Genomic DNA, 17,815 nt, shown 5'->3' on the forward strand with positions numbered 1-17,815 from the left:
TTATGATAATGAAACGATCTTCTCCGTTCATAGATTGTTCTCCTTTGGTGTAACCACATTGCTTAGCGAACTTGCAACCCATGAGTCAATGGGTGCCATCATTCGCGCACTGTACTGCCCCATTCCACGCTGGCCAAAAGCATGTCAAATATCATGTCATTCAGGAAGGGATCACGTCGTAGTTCATGTACTCCGGTTTGGAACTAGGCATTGTGCACCTTGATGGCCAAGTCTAAATGAACGTCTGGTGTACATCTTCGCATACATCATGAATATATTCGATGTCAATCATGCGTTAAGGTCTAACACCACTCTTCCTTGCAGCTCTCCACGATCCATCTGCTCGAAGATCGAGGTCAGTTCTTCCATCTTGCAAGTTCTGAAATGCGTCTTAACCAGGCCGCGTTCTGCGAATTTCAAGGTCTCAATGGCCTCCTTCCTGTCGCCGACCGCAACACCAACAATCGATTGCGCCTTTGCGACCAAAATTTGTGGGTAGGCTGTGGCAATGGGTTTCAGTTCCCCTTCAGGGACACCCACGACCACAAGAGTACCACCAAACTTCAGCATGCCCATTCCACTGCGAAAATCGAGGTGGTCAGTAAGTTCATCTTCCTCTGAAGTCACTGCCAGGTAACACTCACCTGCCATAAGCAGCGTTGGCTGCCGTCAGCACAAGGACGGCCTGCGCTCCAAGCCCGCCTGTGGCCTTCATGACTTCTTCCTCGGCCTTGCCTTGCGTGTGATCAATGAAGATTTCTGCGCCACACTCGATCGCCAGGTCCCTCTTCGAACCAGCATCGATTCCGATAACCCGCATACCGTAAGCCTTGGATGCAATCTGTGACGCCAGATGACCTAGACCACCGCCAGCGCCTAGTAATACCACCCAGTCACCCGCTTGAGCTTTGCTCTTCTTCAGGGCTGCGACTACAGTGAGACCACCGCAAAGTCTACAAGTCGATTCGATTAGACCCCTTCGATACTCACTGGTTTGACTCGCAAGAACTTACAAAGGTGCTGCCATATCGGATGGCAGAGTGTCGGGGATAGGAGTGACATAGCGTGCAGGAGCAAGGACATATTGTTGGAAAGTTCCAGGCGTGTAGTATCCGGAGACCTTCTGGTTGAAGCAGACTCCATCATGGCCCGCAAGACACGCAGGACCTGGAATAAGGCGAGACAAATGGTAAGCAGGCGGATTTCTGACACTTGAGCTGGAGGCAGATCTCTTGACACGTACATGAGTCGCAAGTCGATGCGATCCATTTGATGCCCACTCGATCGCCAAGTTTCACCGTGCTTGCATCGGCGCCGGGGCCCAATTTGACAACTTTGCCAACACCTTCGTGGCCGCCGACCTGTCCAGGTTGAGTCGGGAATGGAAGTCCTGCCCATCGATTGGTCTAAATGATGATCATTGAAGCATTGTTAGAATATTGATCTTCGATCAATCGCCACCTGCGAGCGGTTTGTGACGCTGTAATCTCGATCAGGACGCAACGCACCATGACTCCTAGATCTGAATGACAGACGCCCGAGTGCGAGATGTTGACCAAGATCTCTCCAGGTCCGGGCTCTGGCATATCGAGTTCGACCACCTTGGTTGAAACCTTGCCCGGCGCATCGTAAATGATGGCCTTGTATTTCTGAGGTAGATCCGCCATGTTGATGTGAAAGTGTGATGTAGGGACGATTGCCAACTACGGTCCTTTGAGTCTGATAAGTAACTCGAAGGTGATTCCAGTTCTGAATCCGATGTTCGAAGAGTCACGTCGAGAGTATGGTCTTATATTGATTCAAATATGATAATAAGACCTGCAAGGCAGGCGACCCAGTGACGCCTCCGCCGCACGCATCCTCACCTTTCCGCCGGACCGGCCATAGATAGAATGGCTACACGCTAGTGCCATGTCATGAAGACTCCAAAGAGCTTTGCTTCCTTCACAGTCTGCTCTGACTCTGGTAAGAAACGCGACGGATAGCTGGCTTGGTCGGACTCGTTCCCAGGCGGCCGAGGTTTCCTGCGGGGCTCGGTCCGATCGTGAAGGCGGGGCAATTGAAGCAGTTTACTCCACCACGAGCCAGTGACCTCATCAATTTGGATCAATGCAGGTGCAGCCCCAACCACAACCCTAGACAGAGTGCCACACAAAATTGACACGCACCGAAACAATAACATCGCGACGATACGCTTGATTCTGGCACCCGATCAAACTTTTCAGGCTTGAATGCTAGGCACAACTGTCTACACGCGTTGAACCATTGTTGACAAGAGCGAAATGTCGATTGCTCCCGGCGGCGAACAGAGCCTTCCACGGCTGATCAAGTCAATGCGTCCCACCCTGGACTCTTCCCTTGCGGACGTATTTGTCTTCGCGACTGTCTCTGCAGAATCTGCGCAGGTCCCACAACTGCTCTCTGCAGACATCTCTGCAGACGTGAAGATGATCTTCAAGGAGAACGAAGCGTGGACGGTGATCCTGACGAGATCGCGAGCGGAGCAACTCGGACTGCAATACATCTTTCCATGTCGTCAAATCACTCTCAACGTTCACTCAAGTCTCGATGCAGTCGGGTTCTTGGCTGCAGTGACGGCACGTCTGGCCAAGTTAGAGATTGGTGTCAACCCTGTCAGCGCGTATTTTCACGATCACCTATTTGTCCCAGATGGCAAGGAACATGCTGCCGTTGCTGAATTGGAGAGAATGGCAGCTGAGAGTGTAGACGGGATATCGTAGTGACATGCCTTATTTTGCATGATTCACATGGAAGCTTTTCAAAGCCAGGTCACGATGTGACAGTAAGAGCAAAGCCCTTGCGCATCTGAACGAACACACTGTTCCGGTCTTGCCGGCCAGAATCGCGAAGAACTCAATCATCAAGCATGAAAGTGAAGTCCCAGAAATACCCATCGCTAGAGTAGCAACCATGCCGAACGCCAACCAGAATTATATGACACTCCTCCGCAAAAGCTCCCAAAAGTACACAGGCGATCAGGCACAAATCTCTGCCATGCGACCCAGTGCCTCATCCACGTCAATGCCAACACCGAACTGCTCGATCGCGTCTTGTGCACGTGGGACACCGATCAGGGTCACGTTTCGTGGGACGACCACTTCGCGCACGTCAAAACAGCCAAAGGCAACCAGCCGCTTCAGTGCAGGACAGCTCTTGAAAATACCAGCGATGACGCTATTGTCCACGCGGCTGCAGAAACTAACATCGATGTACTCAAGCTCCGGATATTCCACTGCACCATTGAAAACGTCCAAGAACGCCGAGAGCTCGATGTGGCGACAGGATGCAACGTTAAGATGCTTCAGATTCGGGCCAGAATGAGCCATGAGTGCGATGAACCCAGATGATGCCAGGCCAATAGCATCCTCCGGGCCCAGCGGGTTTGTGTTGTCCACATCGCGCGTAGCATTGAAATCGACGGATGTAAGTGGCGGGTTCGACCACTGTGTGAAAAGCGCCTCAAATCCTCGATCTGTAGCTGTGTCGTTTGGACTGAGTCGCAACTTGGACAGCTGCTTGCACGTATCGTGAATAGCAGTCAGCACAGTGTCATCTGCATCGAGGAACAATTCGAGGGATAATGTGCGAAGAGTTGGGCCACGTTTCGCAATCAGGTTGAGTAGTGTTGGCGTTGGAATCTCGCTAGTCATACGTAGCGACAAATGCTCTAACTTTTCAGCTGCTGAGATAGCTATTAATGCTTCTTCTCCAATGCGACGGCAGTGCTTCAACTTGAGGCGTGTAAGATTTGGACATCGATCAATCATCTCCCGCACGACTGTGTCGTCGAAAGTTGCATCTAGCCATTTTAGCTTGATCACCTCGAGCTTCTGACCAGCTTGTTCGAAGGCACGAAGCCACATTTCGTCTGATACCAAGTTTGCACCATAAAGGTGCAGGTGTTTGAGATTGTGGCATTTATCCAGCATGTACTCAATAGCTGCATCCTTGAGCTGGCAAGCATTGGCGAGCACAATTTTCTCGACGTTGGGTACCACAGCGAAAATATGATGATAATCTTGAGCCGCAAGATTCGCAGCTTCATGCACCACGACTGCATCGAGATCCGGGCGAAGGAACAATGGTAGTGTCTTGGACGTGAGCACACGCTTTTTCGAAAAGATCTCACTAAGTCGCTCGAGGACTGATTGCGGAAGTTCTCCGAATTCTTCTAATTCGTCATGATGCTTCGCGACTGTGCTGATACATAATTGCTGGAGTGATTTGGCGCCGCCCATCGCAAGACCATCTAGGCGATCGCTCTCCATTTTGCGCCTCTTCTTGCCAGCGGGCTTACTCGCCGACTTCTTCTCCGCCTTAGCATCCTTTCCGAGCTCTTTGCCACATGGTGTGCAAACGAGGCCACCTTCCGGACCTTCCTTGCTGTATGGCGTGACGGTAAAGCGCTTGCTGCAGAGCTCACAATGTTCGAATTGCCCAGGTGCTGGCCGGGCCTTCTTGTAAATGTCGTTTGTGAAATCAGCATCATCGTCATCGTCGGATTCGTCGTGCTTGCGCTTCTTCTTGCTGTCCTTCTTTGCGGACGCCTTGGCTTTCTTTATGTTCTCGATGGCGGAATGCTTGCGCTTTCGACTTTTCTCTTTTTTATCCTCCTCCTCGATAATATCGACCGCGACCGCAGCTGCGACTGCCTCTTCATCGTCGATTGTGTCATTTGCAGTTGTTTCAGTTTGGTTTTCCTGAGCAGTTCCTCGCCGGCGTTCATACTCGTTGCGAATTTGTGCAGCAGAGATGTTGTTCGCAGCAAGGAAATCTGTGAGGGCACTCTGGGGCCCTCGAATGCGATTGCCCCCTCGCCTCGCCGACATTGTTGTGATCACAGTGATCTTGGTGATTACAGATTCGAAGAGTGTGGAATCGTTCAATGCTTCGACGACACTGCCTGAGCGGGTGGCAATCGGAGGCGAGCCCTTGATAATTTAGAGTTTCAACATTTGCGACACGCAGGCAGCGACGCGGGGTGGACCCTGGCCGCTACGCGTCGGACTGACGCGCTTGCACGTGGCTTTATAATTGAAGCACAAAGTGAGGTGCGCCCACGGACGATACAGACATCGTTCAAATCGGATGGGGCACTCCGACAGCTTGATAAAATCGACAGTCTAGTGTCTCTGCCTTTTAAGATGGAAGTAAACATGGAACCTTGGAAGGATTGGGCACGTTAGTCATTTGGCAGAGTCAGTATCTGATGAGTCATCGAAGTGCCCCGTCAGATTTGACCGATGTCTATACAGTCATGCTGCGCGACTGTGAACTTGTTTTATTACACATATATAACAATCAGATCCCTGGAACACTTGGGTCTTCAGAAGAAACGCATCTACTGGAATTCCGCCTTGACGCTACCGTATTTCACCCCATCAACTCTCAGCTCAAACACCAGATTCGCGCTTTGAATCTTCATGTGCAATTCAAAATCGAGGTTATCGAACTCGGTCCCTTGAGTGGTAGTCAAACGCGTGAAAAGACTTCTCGGGACCGCATTGAGGTCGGTAGTGAGCTTGCACACATTGCTCAGTGTCTTATCGAGGGCATCCGGTGGAACCTCCGCGTCACATCCGATAAGATCATCTTCAACAATGAGTGATTGCCCTGGTCGGAAATTTCGAGTATAGTGGAAAGAGATTGGCTGGTCGGCAGCAATTGATGTTCCCTGTGGCAAGTTTAGTATACATCAATGAACCTGATATGACACACTCGACACTTACTTTGGCAATATGCCATTGCATACGATCACTGACCATCCATCTCTCCCACAAGGGGCTCCAGTATCTGTCGCTGATGGGATGCTTGCTCTCATCAAAGACCGTCGCGTAGCTTGTGCCGTAGTGCCATCGACTACGTCGCTTCTCTACTACGCTGCCCTCGAGTCCGCGAAGGGCAGCTCCTCGAACTACGGCGGTCCAGGCGTGAAGAGGCTGCAGGATCTGAACACTAGTCTGGGGAACACTACCACCCTCATGAGTGGGTTGTTCGGTATATGCGGGCGGCGGCGATGTGTTGAAATGCGCTTTCAATCGTGTGTAGAGGTAGTTGGATTGCCCAAAACCTCCGACGAGAATGATGCCTGAGACGTGGCCATTCTTCACCTTGATAGAATCTACTTGTCCTTGTACCAAGCTGATAACCTCGTCGATGATCGGATCAAAGATGGCCTTGACCTGTTCCGATGACATGATGAGGAATCCACTATCCAATCCGGCCTCTTCGTCGTCTGGTAGGCCAGGGAACGGTACGTTGACCTCTGTGTGTTCTTCTTCATTGAAATTGCGCTTGACGAACTCCTCGAAGTACTTCAGACCCATCATCCAAGTTTTTGGCTTCTTTTCCCGCATGTTATTGTATCGCTCGGTCCCGATCCGACTTCTGACATGGTCCTCAAATCGATAGTTCAGAAATGCCGATCCACAAAGGCCTCCAGTGCCGACCGCGCTTTCCTCTACCCGTAGAGGGTTTATCTGAGTAACTTTGTAGGCGATCAAATCGACAGTTCCACCTCCTGCATCACACACCACAAAATTGTCACCCACCTGCAGGCCACTAGGTTGGATGGTCTTCAGGGTGTACACTGCTGCTGCTTCCGGCTCACTGATGAGCTTCAATTCATGCCTGTGTCCCATTCCAGCCTTTTCTGCCGCCTGCAAGGTGGCATTCTTTGCAGCATCCGACCATACAGCCGGGACAGTGAGCACGAAGTCGACCTTGGTGCTGCTCATGAAAGTTTCTCCATAGCGTCTCGTCAGTGTTTCCACGGTGTGTTCGTATATCTTGGTGAGATAGTCGGTTACGGCATCCATCACCGTTCGATCATATTTCCGCAGTTGCGCCGCGGTCTCCAATGGCGAGACGAAATGCGGAAGCTTCTGATTGCGATCTAAGAACAGCTTTACGCATCGAAGTCGCGTGTCCTCGGGTTTAAACTGGAATCCCCATCGGACGTGTCTCGTTGGCGCAGCCTTCTTGGGGTTCTCCGTCTCGTCCTCCGAAGCTGATGCGCTACTGGCTGGTGGTTGCACAAGTTCGTATGCGATTTCGGTTGGCACTTTGTCAGAAGTGATGCCATTCCCACCGGGCCAAGTTTTGATTATGTCGACATCGTCAGGGTTGGAACTGTAAACGGTGCTTATTCCACTGTAGGTCGTACCAAAGTCCACGCCGACTACCAGTCTGTCCTGTGTCGTGTGACCATTGGCTGGCTCATTCAGTGAGGTGGCAGCCACTTTGTCTTCCAGGCCAGTTTCGTTCATGATCGCCTCACGATCGTCATCCAGTTGTGCATTGCGAGTCATAATCATTAGGAGAAGCCAAGGGTCACAGGCTCGAGCTGACGACCATAACACTGTAGACGGCGCAAAGCTCCGGAAACATGGAGGTAAGATGCCAGATGCAATGATATATTCGATAGTTTATGGAAATTGACTAGTAGCTACCTATGATGCTCGCGCCAAGTACCTCAGGTGCAATTAATTGATTATCAGAGATTGGGACACGGCCCAATGCGATGAAGAGGGACTGGTGCGACACTGGCGGGTCGGAAGTCAGCCCGCAAATAGGCGGGAGTGGGGGCCCTGCAGTACATACCCATGGACAGAGCAGTATCAGGTGGTTTCCAAGTTCGTCAACACTCTCATTTTCGCTCGAATATCGCATTCCACCTGGGCAAACTTCCAAGATGCTATCACGCTATCACAATAAAACAGCTTGCCCTGCCGCGGCATGCCCGATCAACGTGTGCATCTGGCAGTATGTTGGCAGCCCTCGAGGGAAGTCTCCTGCCTCGCGAGCTCATAAATCTCTTGTCGTGTGATATTTCCACAACATATAGTTGTGACTTGTGAAATTAGACAATCAATTAAATCAATTCATGATCCTTGAACTCATTTCCGTCCGCAGCCAAAATTTGACAAGGAGGTGGGATCGCATGATTTCTCTAACCACCACAGGGTCCGCAGAATGCTGATAATTATAGAGCATTGCAATACTAAGTGGTCGTGTGCACATCGGACAATTATGAACGCTGCAGTGATCCAATGGTGCCGATCAGTGCGAGTACACTTGTAGCCAGGCGGACCATTCCCCGAAAAAAATGTGGAGCCAGACTGATGACTAGATGGCCTTTCTCAAAGGTTGTTCAGTCCATGTACCAGTTCGCCCCGCTTGTGATCGTCGAGAAGCAGCGGGCTGTGAAGCAGGCCGTCCGTCATTAGCTTGTCACCGTGTTTCCGTCGCTCTTGTATCTCAGGTTTTAGTATTCATCTTCCAGTCATGGCAGAAGACAATGCCAGCGCGCTTCCGGTCATTGCAGTGCCATTGCAAGAACCCTCCCTCACGCCAGTAGCGAAAGCACCAGCAGGTGAAGGGGAGCCTCCTGCGACGTCTCCAGTGGAAGTTACCCCAGAGACGGCATTTTCTACATTGGACAATTCGGCGAGTGCCAGTCCCAATGGCAAGAACAATGCAGACAATTTGCGGCGAACAAGCTCCAAAATTGCAAATCTCCGAGCAGCTTTCGAAAGCACATCCAACGGCACCAACTCACTTGAGACGCCGATTAAGAAAAGATACGAGAGAAGCCCATCGCGACCACACGAATACGAGACAGAGATCGCAAGATTGAAGGATCAATTGGAGAAGGAGGCTGAGCTGCGTCAGGCATACGAAGAGAAATGCGCGGTGCTTGAGGAGGCCAATGATGCGGTCACAGCCAGGCTAGAGCATAGAGACAAGGTCTGGGAGTCAGAAATACAGCGAGAGCATGGAAGCCTATTGAAGGAAAAGATACAAGCTGTCGAGGAAGCCAACAGCTTCCAGCGGCAGCTGGCCGAGCTCAAAAGAAGCATTTCCAGTGCCACGCACATCGACAATCATGTCACGGATACAACATTCACGTCAGAGCTGGGAATCCTTCACAGCGAGATACAGAACTGGACGGTTCAAAACTTTCGGCGGGCAAAGCTGGGCGCTTCGAGCGAGGAAACCGACGCACGAATAAAGTCTATTGAGGAGCCACAGGAGAGGGAGTTGCTCTCACAACTTTTCCTGAAACAGTCGCCGACTTCAAAATTGGCTTGTATCCAGACGGCAATCGTCTCATCCATGATGGAGATCTTCCGCCATCCACTATTATTTGGCATGGAATCTCAGGAGGTGTGGCAGCAGAGCGTCAAAACGGCAATAGAGAAGTTGCCCGATGTGCTGACTCCTCCAGCCTTCAACAAATGGCGCGCCATGACTCTGAACAGTCTTCGGCAATGTGATAGCATGAAGTCGTCCATCGATGCTACTGCTGTGGCAGTAGCAGATAAGATATGTGTGATGCTTGGCAAACTCACGGATGCCGAAGAGCACGAAGCTCGCGTTGCTTCTCTAAACTCCATCATCAAGCGCAGCATCGATCTTGCACATCTGTTCAAGGCCCAGCGTGCCCAATATGACTTCGTGCTACCCGGCCCGGGCACCAATTTTGATACCGAAACCATGGAGGACATTGCTGATGAAAAGGATGACTTGAACGAGACGGCAATTGTTTGCGCTACATTTCCTTCGGTGGTCAAAACCGGCGACGAGAATGGTGACAACACGCGTCTCACCAACGTCATATTCAAAGCTAAAGTGCTTCGGTCGGATACTGAGCAGCAATCATCATGATTTCTTAAGAGTGCATAGCTCCAGGTGTGTGAGTAGACCAGCAACGGGCTCAATCCATCTGCACGCTCGGCGCTTTCCGCATCAGAAGGTCTACTTATGCACACAGCCCCCAGTCTGAAATGACCATGCTCTCGCCAGGCACGGCTGCCCTGCCTCTCTTGAACTCACAAAATTCCAGGGTTTCAGAAGACTTCGGGGGTTGGAGAAAGACTTGCTTCCGCAAGAATAGAAAAGTGCATGGATTGCCGTCCACGGCACGAAGTCTCACATTCCTCCAGTATTCCAGTGGAGGAGAGCACCACGTATTGGCCAGCCTTGAAGCGGTCTTCTGACGCGCAGTTTCGATCGTGTGTTTCTGCATTTGATAGATACAGGTACATGTTCGGCAGGGCCCGGACTATCGTGAACATCTCAATGTAAGTGGTGCAACTCAGCGGAGGATGCGTCGACTACGAAGCTTACTGTGGTGGGAGATGTGGATTGAATTGTAGGGATTAGAGCAGCGGCATCAAAGCCTTGCTATCGCAGCCAGCGCACTCCAAGATCAGAACAGTGCAGCGCAGATCCTAAAGTCTTATAATAAGTAAACCATCAGGTTGGTCGCAAGATGATTTCCTGGCGCATCGCGAAATGATAGCAGCTGAGTTTACGCATGGCAATGTCTTAGAAATAGCCATGGCAGAATGATGTGTGCTGATGTCTTGTATTTGCTTTGCGCTGAATTATTCCCAACTACATATAATACAGTAGTCATTTATGTGCGATGTGAGTACGATGACCCACCAGCCGAGAGAGGTCCCTTGCGAGATAGCTGGTAGAAGTAAGTACATACTCAGAATAGCTGAGGCAAGCGATTCTCCATGGTCTTAGAACAAAACGCTCGTCAGACGGGTATCCTGCAAGCCAGTCAATCTTCGCAATTTGACTAATTGTCACACCATTGAAGGAGGCAGTGTCAACTTAAGTTATGCGAAAGAATTCAATCAACGCGATGACATCGTGATTCCAGAGAACCAAAGAAGAAGAGGGATTGTTTCGACGGAAGTACAGGCAATACTATGTCGCCTGGCTATTTTCATGGAGCGAGTCATCGAGATCATCGTCGTCATCACCATCCTGCCGCACATCAAGGACGCGCTCACTCGCATTCTCCAGGGTCCTCTTGCTCCATGCTCGAACACCTTTCCAGACAGCATAGAGAAACGTCACAATGCCGATAACGATCGTGATCCACGAGATCTGTGAGAGACGATCTCGACCGCTGCCACCAGCATTGCTGCGACCCATGACAATGTTTGTGCCGCGCATGTTGAACCACTGGAATGGAGAGAGCGTGAACAAGAATTTGGCGAAGCCAAGTAAGCCCAATGAAGCCATTCCTTTGATGAAATGCTCCACCCAGGTAGTCGGTTCATCCTCGTACATCAGAGACCCTGTGGGTCCGCCCGCAGTTGTGATCGTCGTAAGCGGATCGAGGTAAAGGTTGATGATGGGATCAGCCACGAAACCCAAGACGAAGATGCATGAGACAAAAATGAGGAGAGTCAAACCAATCTGACAGGCTGTACTGCTGAGCCAGCTTGCCCAATTTAGTCGCTGCAGGCGGTACCTGTAATGGCACGTAGGACACTGCCAATAATTACGTTTCTGAAGGGGATCTGCGCGCCGCCACGAGCTCAGGCAGTCCTCGTGCACGTATTTCTGAGTACCCTTGCAGCGACATGGTGACAGCAGTCTGCCTCCTTCCTCACTCTCGTATACAACTCGTGGAGGCGATGCAAACGCGGAAGGCAAGGCGGAGGTTGTAGCATCATGGAACGTTGCGTGGACTAATTCGAGGCAAATTCGGCACTGACGTGGTGGAAAGTGTGTCCGACGGCGTCCCGATGTGGCACCTGCTCGGGTATGATCCTCTCTTGCTGCTGCCGGTTTTTCTTGAGGAGCAGAGTCTCTACGTTCGCCAGCCTGCGCCTTGCTGTCGTCTGTCTTCTGCCAAGCTCCAGGTAGATGATCGAAAGACCAGTCAGATCCAGAGGTGAATGCCATTTTCGGGCAGATATCTGACAAGTTAGGGAAGCTCTGCGAAAGTATCAAGCACAGAGTATCAGCCAATGTCGTGAGCAATTTGATGCTTCAGCAACGATTGCCAGTGCACAGGAAGCATCTCAGTAGAGTCACGAGGGTGTCGCTCAGCGCCTCAGATGTCCGGGCAGATGGTGGAGATGGAGCGAGAATGTCGAAGCCTTCGTCAAAGCTTGGCGCAGCTTTCTGTGCTGTACCTGGCCTGTGCTTTCAGCGGGAAGAGCTTCACGCGTGGCCGCGCTGCCTGCTGTAATGGCAAGTTAGTGATAGCAGCCCTCGAACGAAGCACATACAGCACTGTACATGTGAGGTTGTCATAAACTGTGGACTTCACACATCAACCCATCTACGCTCGAACATCCGTCACAGACACGCCAACGCTTCGCTGAGAATATCTCACACATTTTTTGAACGCCCCCACCAAAGCCTTCCAACGACGACATCATCTGCTGCATCATAGGCCACCATGGCCGACAGATACTCTTTCTCGCTTACCACATTCTCGCCCAGGTATGTTTCCGTTATAGAATTGGGAATGTCATAACGGGCAATTGCTAATGCTGGTCTTACAGTGGAAAATTGGTGCAGATTGGTCAGGACCTCTTGTCTACTGGCATCCACAGAATACTGATATCTCAGCAGAATATGCACTCAACGCTGTCAACCAAGGTGTGACCTCATTAGGAATTAAGGCAGCGAACGGCATTGTCCTTGCTACCGAGAAGAAGTCGTCAACGCCGCTTATCGATGCCTCTTCATCATCCAAGATCTCACTGGTCACACCGAACATCGGCATGGTTTACTCTGGCATGGGTCCGGACTACCGCGTACTGGTAGACAAGGCACGGAAAGTCAGCCACACAGGATACAAGCGCATATACAACGAGTATCCTCCGACTCGGATACTGGTCCAGGACGTGGCACGGGTGATGCAGGAGGCGACACAAAGTGGTGGTGTCCGGCCGTATGGTGTGAGCTTATTGATTGCGGGTTGGGATGATGGCATTCTTCCAGAGCAAGAAGAGCAACAGGCGGCTGAGGATATGGCAGTGGACGGAGCAGAAAAGAAGAAAACCAGCAAGACTGGTGGTGTGCACAAGGGCGGACCAAGTCTTTACCAGGTGGACCCGAGTGGAAGTTACTTCCCTTGGAAGGCTACCGCGATCGGCAAGAGTGCGACAAGCGCCAAGACATTCTTGGAGAAGCGATACACTGAGGGACTGGAATTGGAAGATGCCGTACACATTGCGCTTCTAACGCTGAAGGAGACCATCGAGGGAGAGATGAACGGCGACACGGTCGAGATCGGTGCGTATTTTGCGTCACTGAGACACATGCCTCATACTAACTCAGTCATAGGTATTATCGGACCTCCTGCGAACAATCTGCTAGGCTTCGATGGCGTCGAAGGCGCCGTCGGTCCTCGCTTCCGAAAGCTCAGCCCGCAGGAAATTGAAGACTACCTCACGACATTGTAGTTGCGAGTTAGTTTATGCGAGTCTCTAAACGAAGATGGCGAGTCTAGAATCGCCGCTCTGATATGTATGACTAGACGCAATGAACAATAACGAAATTCGTCTCATTCGCCACAGCACAAGGATTGTGGGTAAACTCGAGCGAGACCATTTTCTGGTGAAATATCCAGCCATGTCCAGATCATATTTCTGCATGCATCGTTGTGTCTTCGGTCCTCTTCAGACGTCGTTTGCGACGATTCTGGTCGTCCTGCCTGTTCTCCCATATCTTGGCGGCATAGTAAGCAGCCTTAACTTCTGCTTCAACTTTGTTTCCGCAGCCCTCAACGGTGAAGACTTTCTCGTCGTCTACGTTGACCGTGCAGGTGTGAGACAACTTATCTTCACTCAAGCTGTTCACATACTTGACCTTTCCTTGGTCAGCGACAATTCCCATGCGCTCTTTCGGCGAGAGTGTCTTGACGCCATGATCTAGCATATGCTGCATGAAATCCAGAATGCCCAGTCTTTTCACAAAGGCCTCGCATACCCTCAAGTCGCCGCCGGAGTCTATGTAGAGCGCGCCGATAATCGACTCGACGAGATCGCAAAAGAACTTGTGCGGGGAAAGAGCCACGAGGTCGCACCATGGGTACTCATAGCCGTGGCTCAGTGCATCTTCAATGGGTCTCCGAAGGGTCTCAAATGCTGCCACAGCCTTTATGCGATATGCCGCGAAGATCGAGCTGGCGCGCATAAAGTCGTAAAGGTGCAATTGTCGCGTGGACGGTTGTAGATCGGGCATGGGAAGTCCTTCGGCGTCATGATCATTTACCACGACGAAAACCTCGTCCTCGGTGGCGTAACGCAGGCAGCAGAATCCCAGGAAATGACTGTTCACGAGCGCTTCGTGCACACCGTGGAGCTGCCAATGCTTCAACTTGCTCGCATGTGCAAACAGCTTCGGGGTGATGATGACATCCAAGACACTGTCCCCCAGAAACTCCAACCGCTCGTACGACATGCCGGTATGACTGCCCTGAAAGGACACATGTGTTGTAGCCTCTACCAGGAGTGATGGGTATCTGAATGTGTGCCCAATCAGGCGCTCCAGTGGACGAAGGTCTGAAATATCGCAAGGGGATAGTCCCTCTACCAATCCGCTGAAGCAGCGATCCATGGGCCACCATGTTTCCTCGGGCAGCAGAAGCTGGATGCAAGCGTGGGCTTTGTTGAGGCCACCGTCGACGTATGCTGCGCCGATCAAGGCCTCCATGACGTCGGCCAGAACTTTGGTGGACATTGATCGCTTCTGCTCTGTAGTCTCGGCAAGCACTTCGCCAGCGTAGATAGGTCGCCACTTGTTCCCAGTGAAAATCTTTGTGAGAATGAAGTGATCAAGACGGGCATTCAGTGCAGCTTTGGAGAGGTGTTTGTTGCACACGATACGATCCTTTTGCTCAGTCAGGTAGTTCTCTGGCCAGCTGCGATGTTGTGTCATGAGTTGCACCTCAGTGATATGCTTCAGGAGGCAATCACCAAGATACTCAAGCCGGTTGTAATCGGTGCTCTCTCGTGCCGGCGGGGAGCTGATAGCTTCGAATACAAGGGAGGTGTCTTTCAGCGCAAGGTCACGCAATATGGTTGTGCAGAGCTCATCGACGAGTAGATTGACATCGACCCTGTGCATAATGCACGGAATGAAAGCGGCAAACTGCGAATACTTGGCTTCAAGAACGTCCATAGTACATTCGCTCGCGTATAATGTGTGCTTCACTGTTTCATCTGCTGAGATGACATCGAGGTTGGCGACCGCGTGGAGAAAGTCTCTTCTCTTCGGGAAGACCTTGACTTGTACTTGTGTGTCAGTCGTTTGAGAAGCATCAGTAAAGTTGCGGAGAAAGAAGCTGCGCCCTGGTATTCGGCGTGATCGGAGCAATCCCCATTCTTCTCTTGGTCGCAAGGATGAGATATCAAGCTGTCGTGGATTCTGTTGCCGTTTGGACAGCCACACATGAAGGTCATCGCAGTTAACAGGAGCAAATATGGCAGGGAAATCGTCGCGCTCTGGCGAGACTTTGTCACCATACACCGCGCGCAATAATAATTTCGTGATTTCTCGCGTTGCTGCGATTTCGGCGCAGTTTTCAAGTGACTTGCCGTCCGATGCATGAACGGAAACAGTGTAAGTCCTCATGTCGTCCCAATGCAACTGAAATGTCTCGTCCGTAGGACGTCGCTCCGGTGTCCACATACTCATGGTAACGAGACATCCTTCAGGACCAGATATCTCAATGATTGACCGTGACCACATGACCTCGGGCTTTCTCAGTTCATCGCATGCAGCCCACCAGACCGGCCTGCGCTCCGAAACCTCTTTGATAGACGGCTGGTCGAGATGCATCTGCCCTTCCTCGGGTCGATTGTCTTTGAACAACGGCAACAAATTGTCATTGACCAGCCCATTCTCATGCAGATTGACGTAGGCTTGAAAGGCAGCATCATAGATCGCCGACCGCTCAGTATGCCATGACTGCTCAGATTCAGCGTGACGCAGGCTCGGATGTACATATGACGGCAAAGTCACTGAAGCAGACCAGAGCTTTGTGCTTTCATCCTGTATTGTGGAATATTCTGGGCGCAGGTCAACGTGGTCAGTGGCCTGTGAAACTCCAACCTGGCAGAAGTGATGTAAATGTGCTTGAGCATTCTCGTGTGTCAGAAGCGCGCCAGTAGACGGCACACGGTACGAATCCCTCTGCGCCAAATCTTCCTGAGTCTGCATTTCGTCAAGGCGTTCGACATCGGCATTGACGTACATCTCCACCATCTCTGCCTCCAGTGCAGCCCAGTCTTGGACATTAGCGCGCAAGTCATCTTTGGGGAGAAAAATTATGTTTGTAGAGTCCGCTTGGCGTGCGCGGCCCCGACGTTGGACGAAAGAGACCAGATTCTGCGGTGGATCATAGCTGATTACGAAGTTGCAGGCGGACACATCAATTCCTATTTCCAGTCACCTCGTGAAATCACGCAGAACAAATCAGATTGAGAGGTAGAACTTACCTTCCTCGAGCACATTGGTCGCGATGATAAGATTTTTACTCCCGTCACGAAATTCTCCAAGGCTGGATTGCTGTTGTTTCAATTCGACTAGATCGGCAACTCTGATTTTTCGACTCGTGTTCGCCGATGTTCCGACGAAGGAGCCGATATTGTAATGGGCCGCGATTTCAGGGATGTTGTTCAGGAGATGACACATCGCAGTAGTCACTGCTCTCTGCTCGACAAAAATAATGCCTCTCATCGAAGTCGAGGCACTCGAGAGCAACGTGGCCACCAATGCCTGCGCTTTGTAACAGGTGATGATAGGTTGTGATTCAAGCACATTGTTTTTGCCTTGAGCGACGATTGATTCGAAGATCTTGGCAAGATGATCACGCTCTCGATCAGTCAGATCATGAAACAGCGGGTTGACAGACACTTCGCATTTCTGAAATTTCTGGATACATGATGTGAGGTACCATTCAGCCATCGTTGGACCCAGTTGCTCTCTCACGGTCGCTGCACGGATCTCGAGTGATACCAGTTGTTCGAAACAAAAGGTCTTGCGACTCCGATATATTTTCGCCAATGCCTTGGAAGATTTGTCATCCGAACAACTCTCAAGATCCAGTACGTACGGATCGGTAGAGATATTATAGTGAGCCACAGCCATCGTCAGAGCAGAACAAAGTGGGCCAGTGCCATGCAAGCTCGCTGCGTGATCGACCTCGAACTCGACCTTCGTCAGCTGGGGGCGATGTACGTATTTTCCCAATTCAGCCCGATGCTGTATCGGGGTGACGATCACGGCATCGAGATTTGCTTCTATCAAAGCTATGTTTTGCTGCTTGGCATTCACCACCGGACTAGCTGTCAAACCAAGGATGTGTGGTGTCGAACGGCCATGGCTTTTAGCAGGATGGTAGAAGTCTCTCATGAGCTTACTCATGGGACTATTCTTGGTGCACCGATGAGCTGGAATGATCGATCAGCAACGAATGACAACACGAGAGGGAAAATACCGTGCAGCCGACCTTCATCAAACACTAATAGCGGTATCTCCTCGATCTTTATGAACCCATGCGTGAGAGCGTCCAGCAACACAGCAGGGGTACAAATCACGAGGCTCACGCCCTTCAGCAGCAGGTCCCAGAGCTTCTGTTCCGACCCTGGAAGTAAGTTGTCAGTGAGAAATTTCCATCGCGATGCGCAAGTGTATGCGTTTGCATTACATTTCTCAACTCCGTCGTTTCCCGTAAGCAAGAGTACATGGTATGCCGGCAAAAGATCCGAAAGGCGTCCATAATGCTGCTGGGCCAGTGCAACGTTTGGGACCAGTAACCATATGGCTTTGCCTGTCACAGATCTTTCCAACTCAGCAAGTATGCGAGATGCAGCGACAATAGTCTTGCCGGACCCAGTGTCCATGACCACAATGGTATTGCGCTGAAGACTGGCCTCAAGCATTTCTTGTTGATATGATCTCAAGCGCATCCCGCCTGACTGCATCATCTCCATGGTAGCAAGGGGTGGCTGCGACACAGCTC

The 17,815-nt window shown here is 51.1% G+C and overlaps 8 protein-coding genes across 8 annotated transcripts; 3 read left to right on the forward strand and 5 right to left on the reverse strand.

Moving 5' to 3' along the window:
* Positions 1-161: 161 nt before the first annotated feature.
* Positions 162-1,944, reverse strand: K489DRAFT_376688 (GroES-like protein). The gene is made up of 5 exons (XM_033603976.1): positions 1,509-1,944; positions 1,244-1,406; positions 1,014-1,167; positions 645-953; positions 162-580 (listed from the first exon to the last, which is right to left on the reverse strand). The coding sequence occupies exons 1-5, from the start codon at positions 1,665-1,667 to the stop codon at positions 289-291; spliced, it is 1,077 nt and encodes a 358-aa protein (XP_033463322.1). The 5' UTR covers positions 1,668-1,944; the 3' UTR covers positions 162-288.
* Positions 1,945-2,333: 389 nt separating this feature from the next.
* Positions 2,334-2,741, forward strand: K489DRAFT_386684 (uncharacterized protein; the record flags this gene model as incomplete). Its single annotated transcript, XM_033606246.1, has 1 exon — positions 2,334-2,741. One exon carries the CDS (start codon positions 2,334-2,336, stop codon positions 2,739-2,741), a length of 408 nt encoding a protein of 135 aa, XP_033463323.1.
* A 255-nt stretch (positions 2,742-2,996) lies between these two features.
* On the reverse strand, positions 2,997-4,850 carry K489DRAFT_407053 (RNI-like protein; the record flags this gene model as incomplete). The annotated part of the gene is made up of 1 exon (XM_033607327.1): positions 2,997-4,850. One exon carries the CDS (start codon positions 4,848-4,850, stop codon positions 2,997-2,999), a length of 1,854 nt encoding a protein of 617 aa, XP_033463324.1.
* A 349-nt stretch (positions 4,851-5,199) lies between these two features.
* K489DRAFT_376690 (actin-like ATPase domain-containing protein) lies at positions 5,200-7,499 on the reverse strand. The gene is made up of 2 exons (XM_033603977.1): positions 5,751-7,499; positions 5,200-5,695 (listed from the first exon to the last, which is right to left on the reverse strand). Exons 1-2 carry the CDS (start codon positions 7,329-7,331, stop codon positions 5,363-5,365), a joined length of 1,914 nt encoding a protein of 637 aa, XP_033463325.1. The 5' UTR covers positions 7,332-7,499; the 3' UTR covers positions 5,200-5,362.
* Positions 7,500-7,936: 437 nt separating this feature from the next.
* On the forward strand, positions 7,937-9,737 carry K489DRAFT_111644 (uncharacterized protein). Its single transcript, XM_033598900.1, has 2 exons — positions 7,937-7,953; positions 8,012-9,737. Exon 2 carries the CDS (start codon positions 8,308-8,310, stop codon positions 9,688-9,690), a length of 1,383 nt encoding a protein of 460 aa, XP_033463326.1. The 5' UTR covers positions 7,937-7,953; positions 8,012-8,307; the 3' UTR covers positions 9,691-9,737.
* Positions 9,738-10,785: 1,048 nt separating this feature from the next.
* Positions 10,786-11,568, reverse strand: K489DRAFT_296334 (uncharacterized protein; the record flags this gene model as incomplete). The annotated part of the gene is made up of 1 exon (XM_033600316.1): positions 10,786-11,568. A coding segment is annotated over one exon (783 nt), but the record flags the coding sequence as incomplete, so codon positions are not given.
* A 670-nt stretch (positions 11,569-12,238) lies between these two features.
* Positions 12,239-13,250, forward strand: K489DRAFT_313279 (proteasome core particle subunit alpha 2; the record flags this gene model as incomplete). The annotated part of the gene is made up of 4 exons (XM_033600927.1): positions 12,239-12,282; positions 12,345-12,364; positions 12,412-13,080; positions 13,132-13,250. 4 exons carry the CDS (start codon positions 12,239-12,241, stop codon positions 13,248-13,250), a joined length of 852 nt encoding a protein of 283 aa, XP_033463328.1.
* A 178-nt stretch (positions 13,251-13,428) lies between these two features.
* K489DRAFT_313130 (P-loop containing nucleoside triphosphate hydrolase protein) lies at positions 13,429-17,762 on the reverse strand (the record flags this gene model as incomplete). The annotated part of the gene is made up of 4 exons (XM_033600912.1): positions 13,429-16,229; positions 16,290-17,243; positions 17,303-17,437; positions 17,501-17,762. The coding sequence occupies 4 exons, from the start codon at positions 17,760-17,762 to the stop codon at positions 13,429-13,431; spliced, it is 4,152 nt and encodes a 1,383-aa protein (XP_033463329.1).
* Positions 17,763-17,815: the final 53 nt, after the last annotated feature.

The sequence above is a fragment of the Dissoconium aciculare genome (genome assembly GCF_010015565.1).
Source record: "Dissoconium aciculare CBS 342.82 unplaced genomic scaffold K489scaffold_2, whole genome shotgun sequence".
NCBI classification, from domain to species: Eukaryota; Fungi; Ascomycota; class Dothideomycetes; order Mycosphaerellales; family Dissoconiaceae; genus Dissoconium; species Dissoconium aciculare.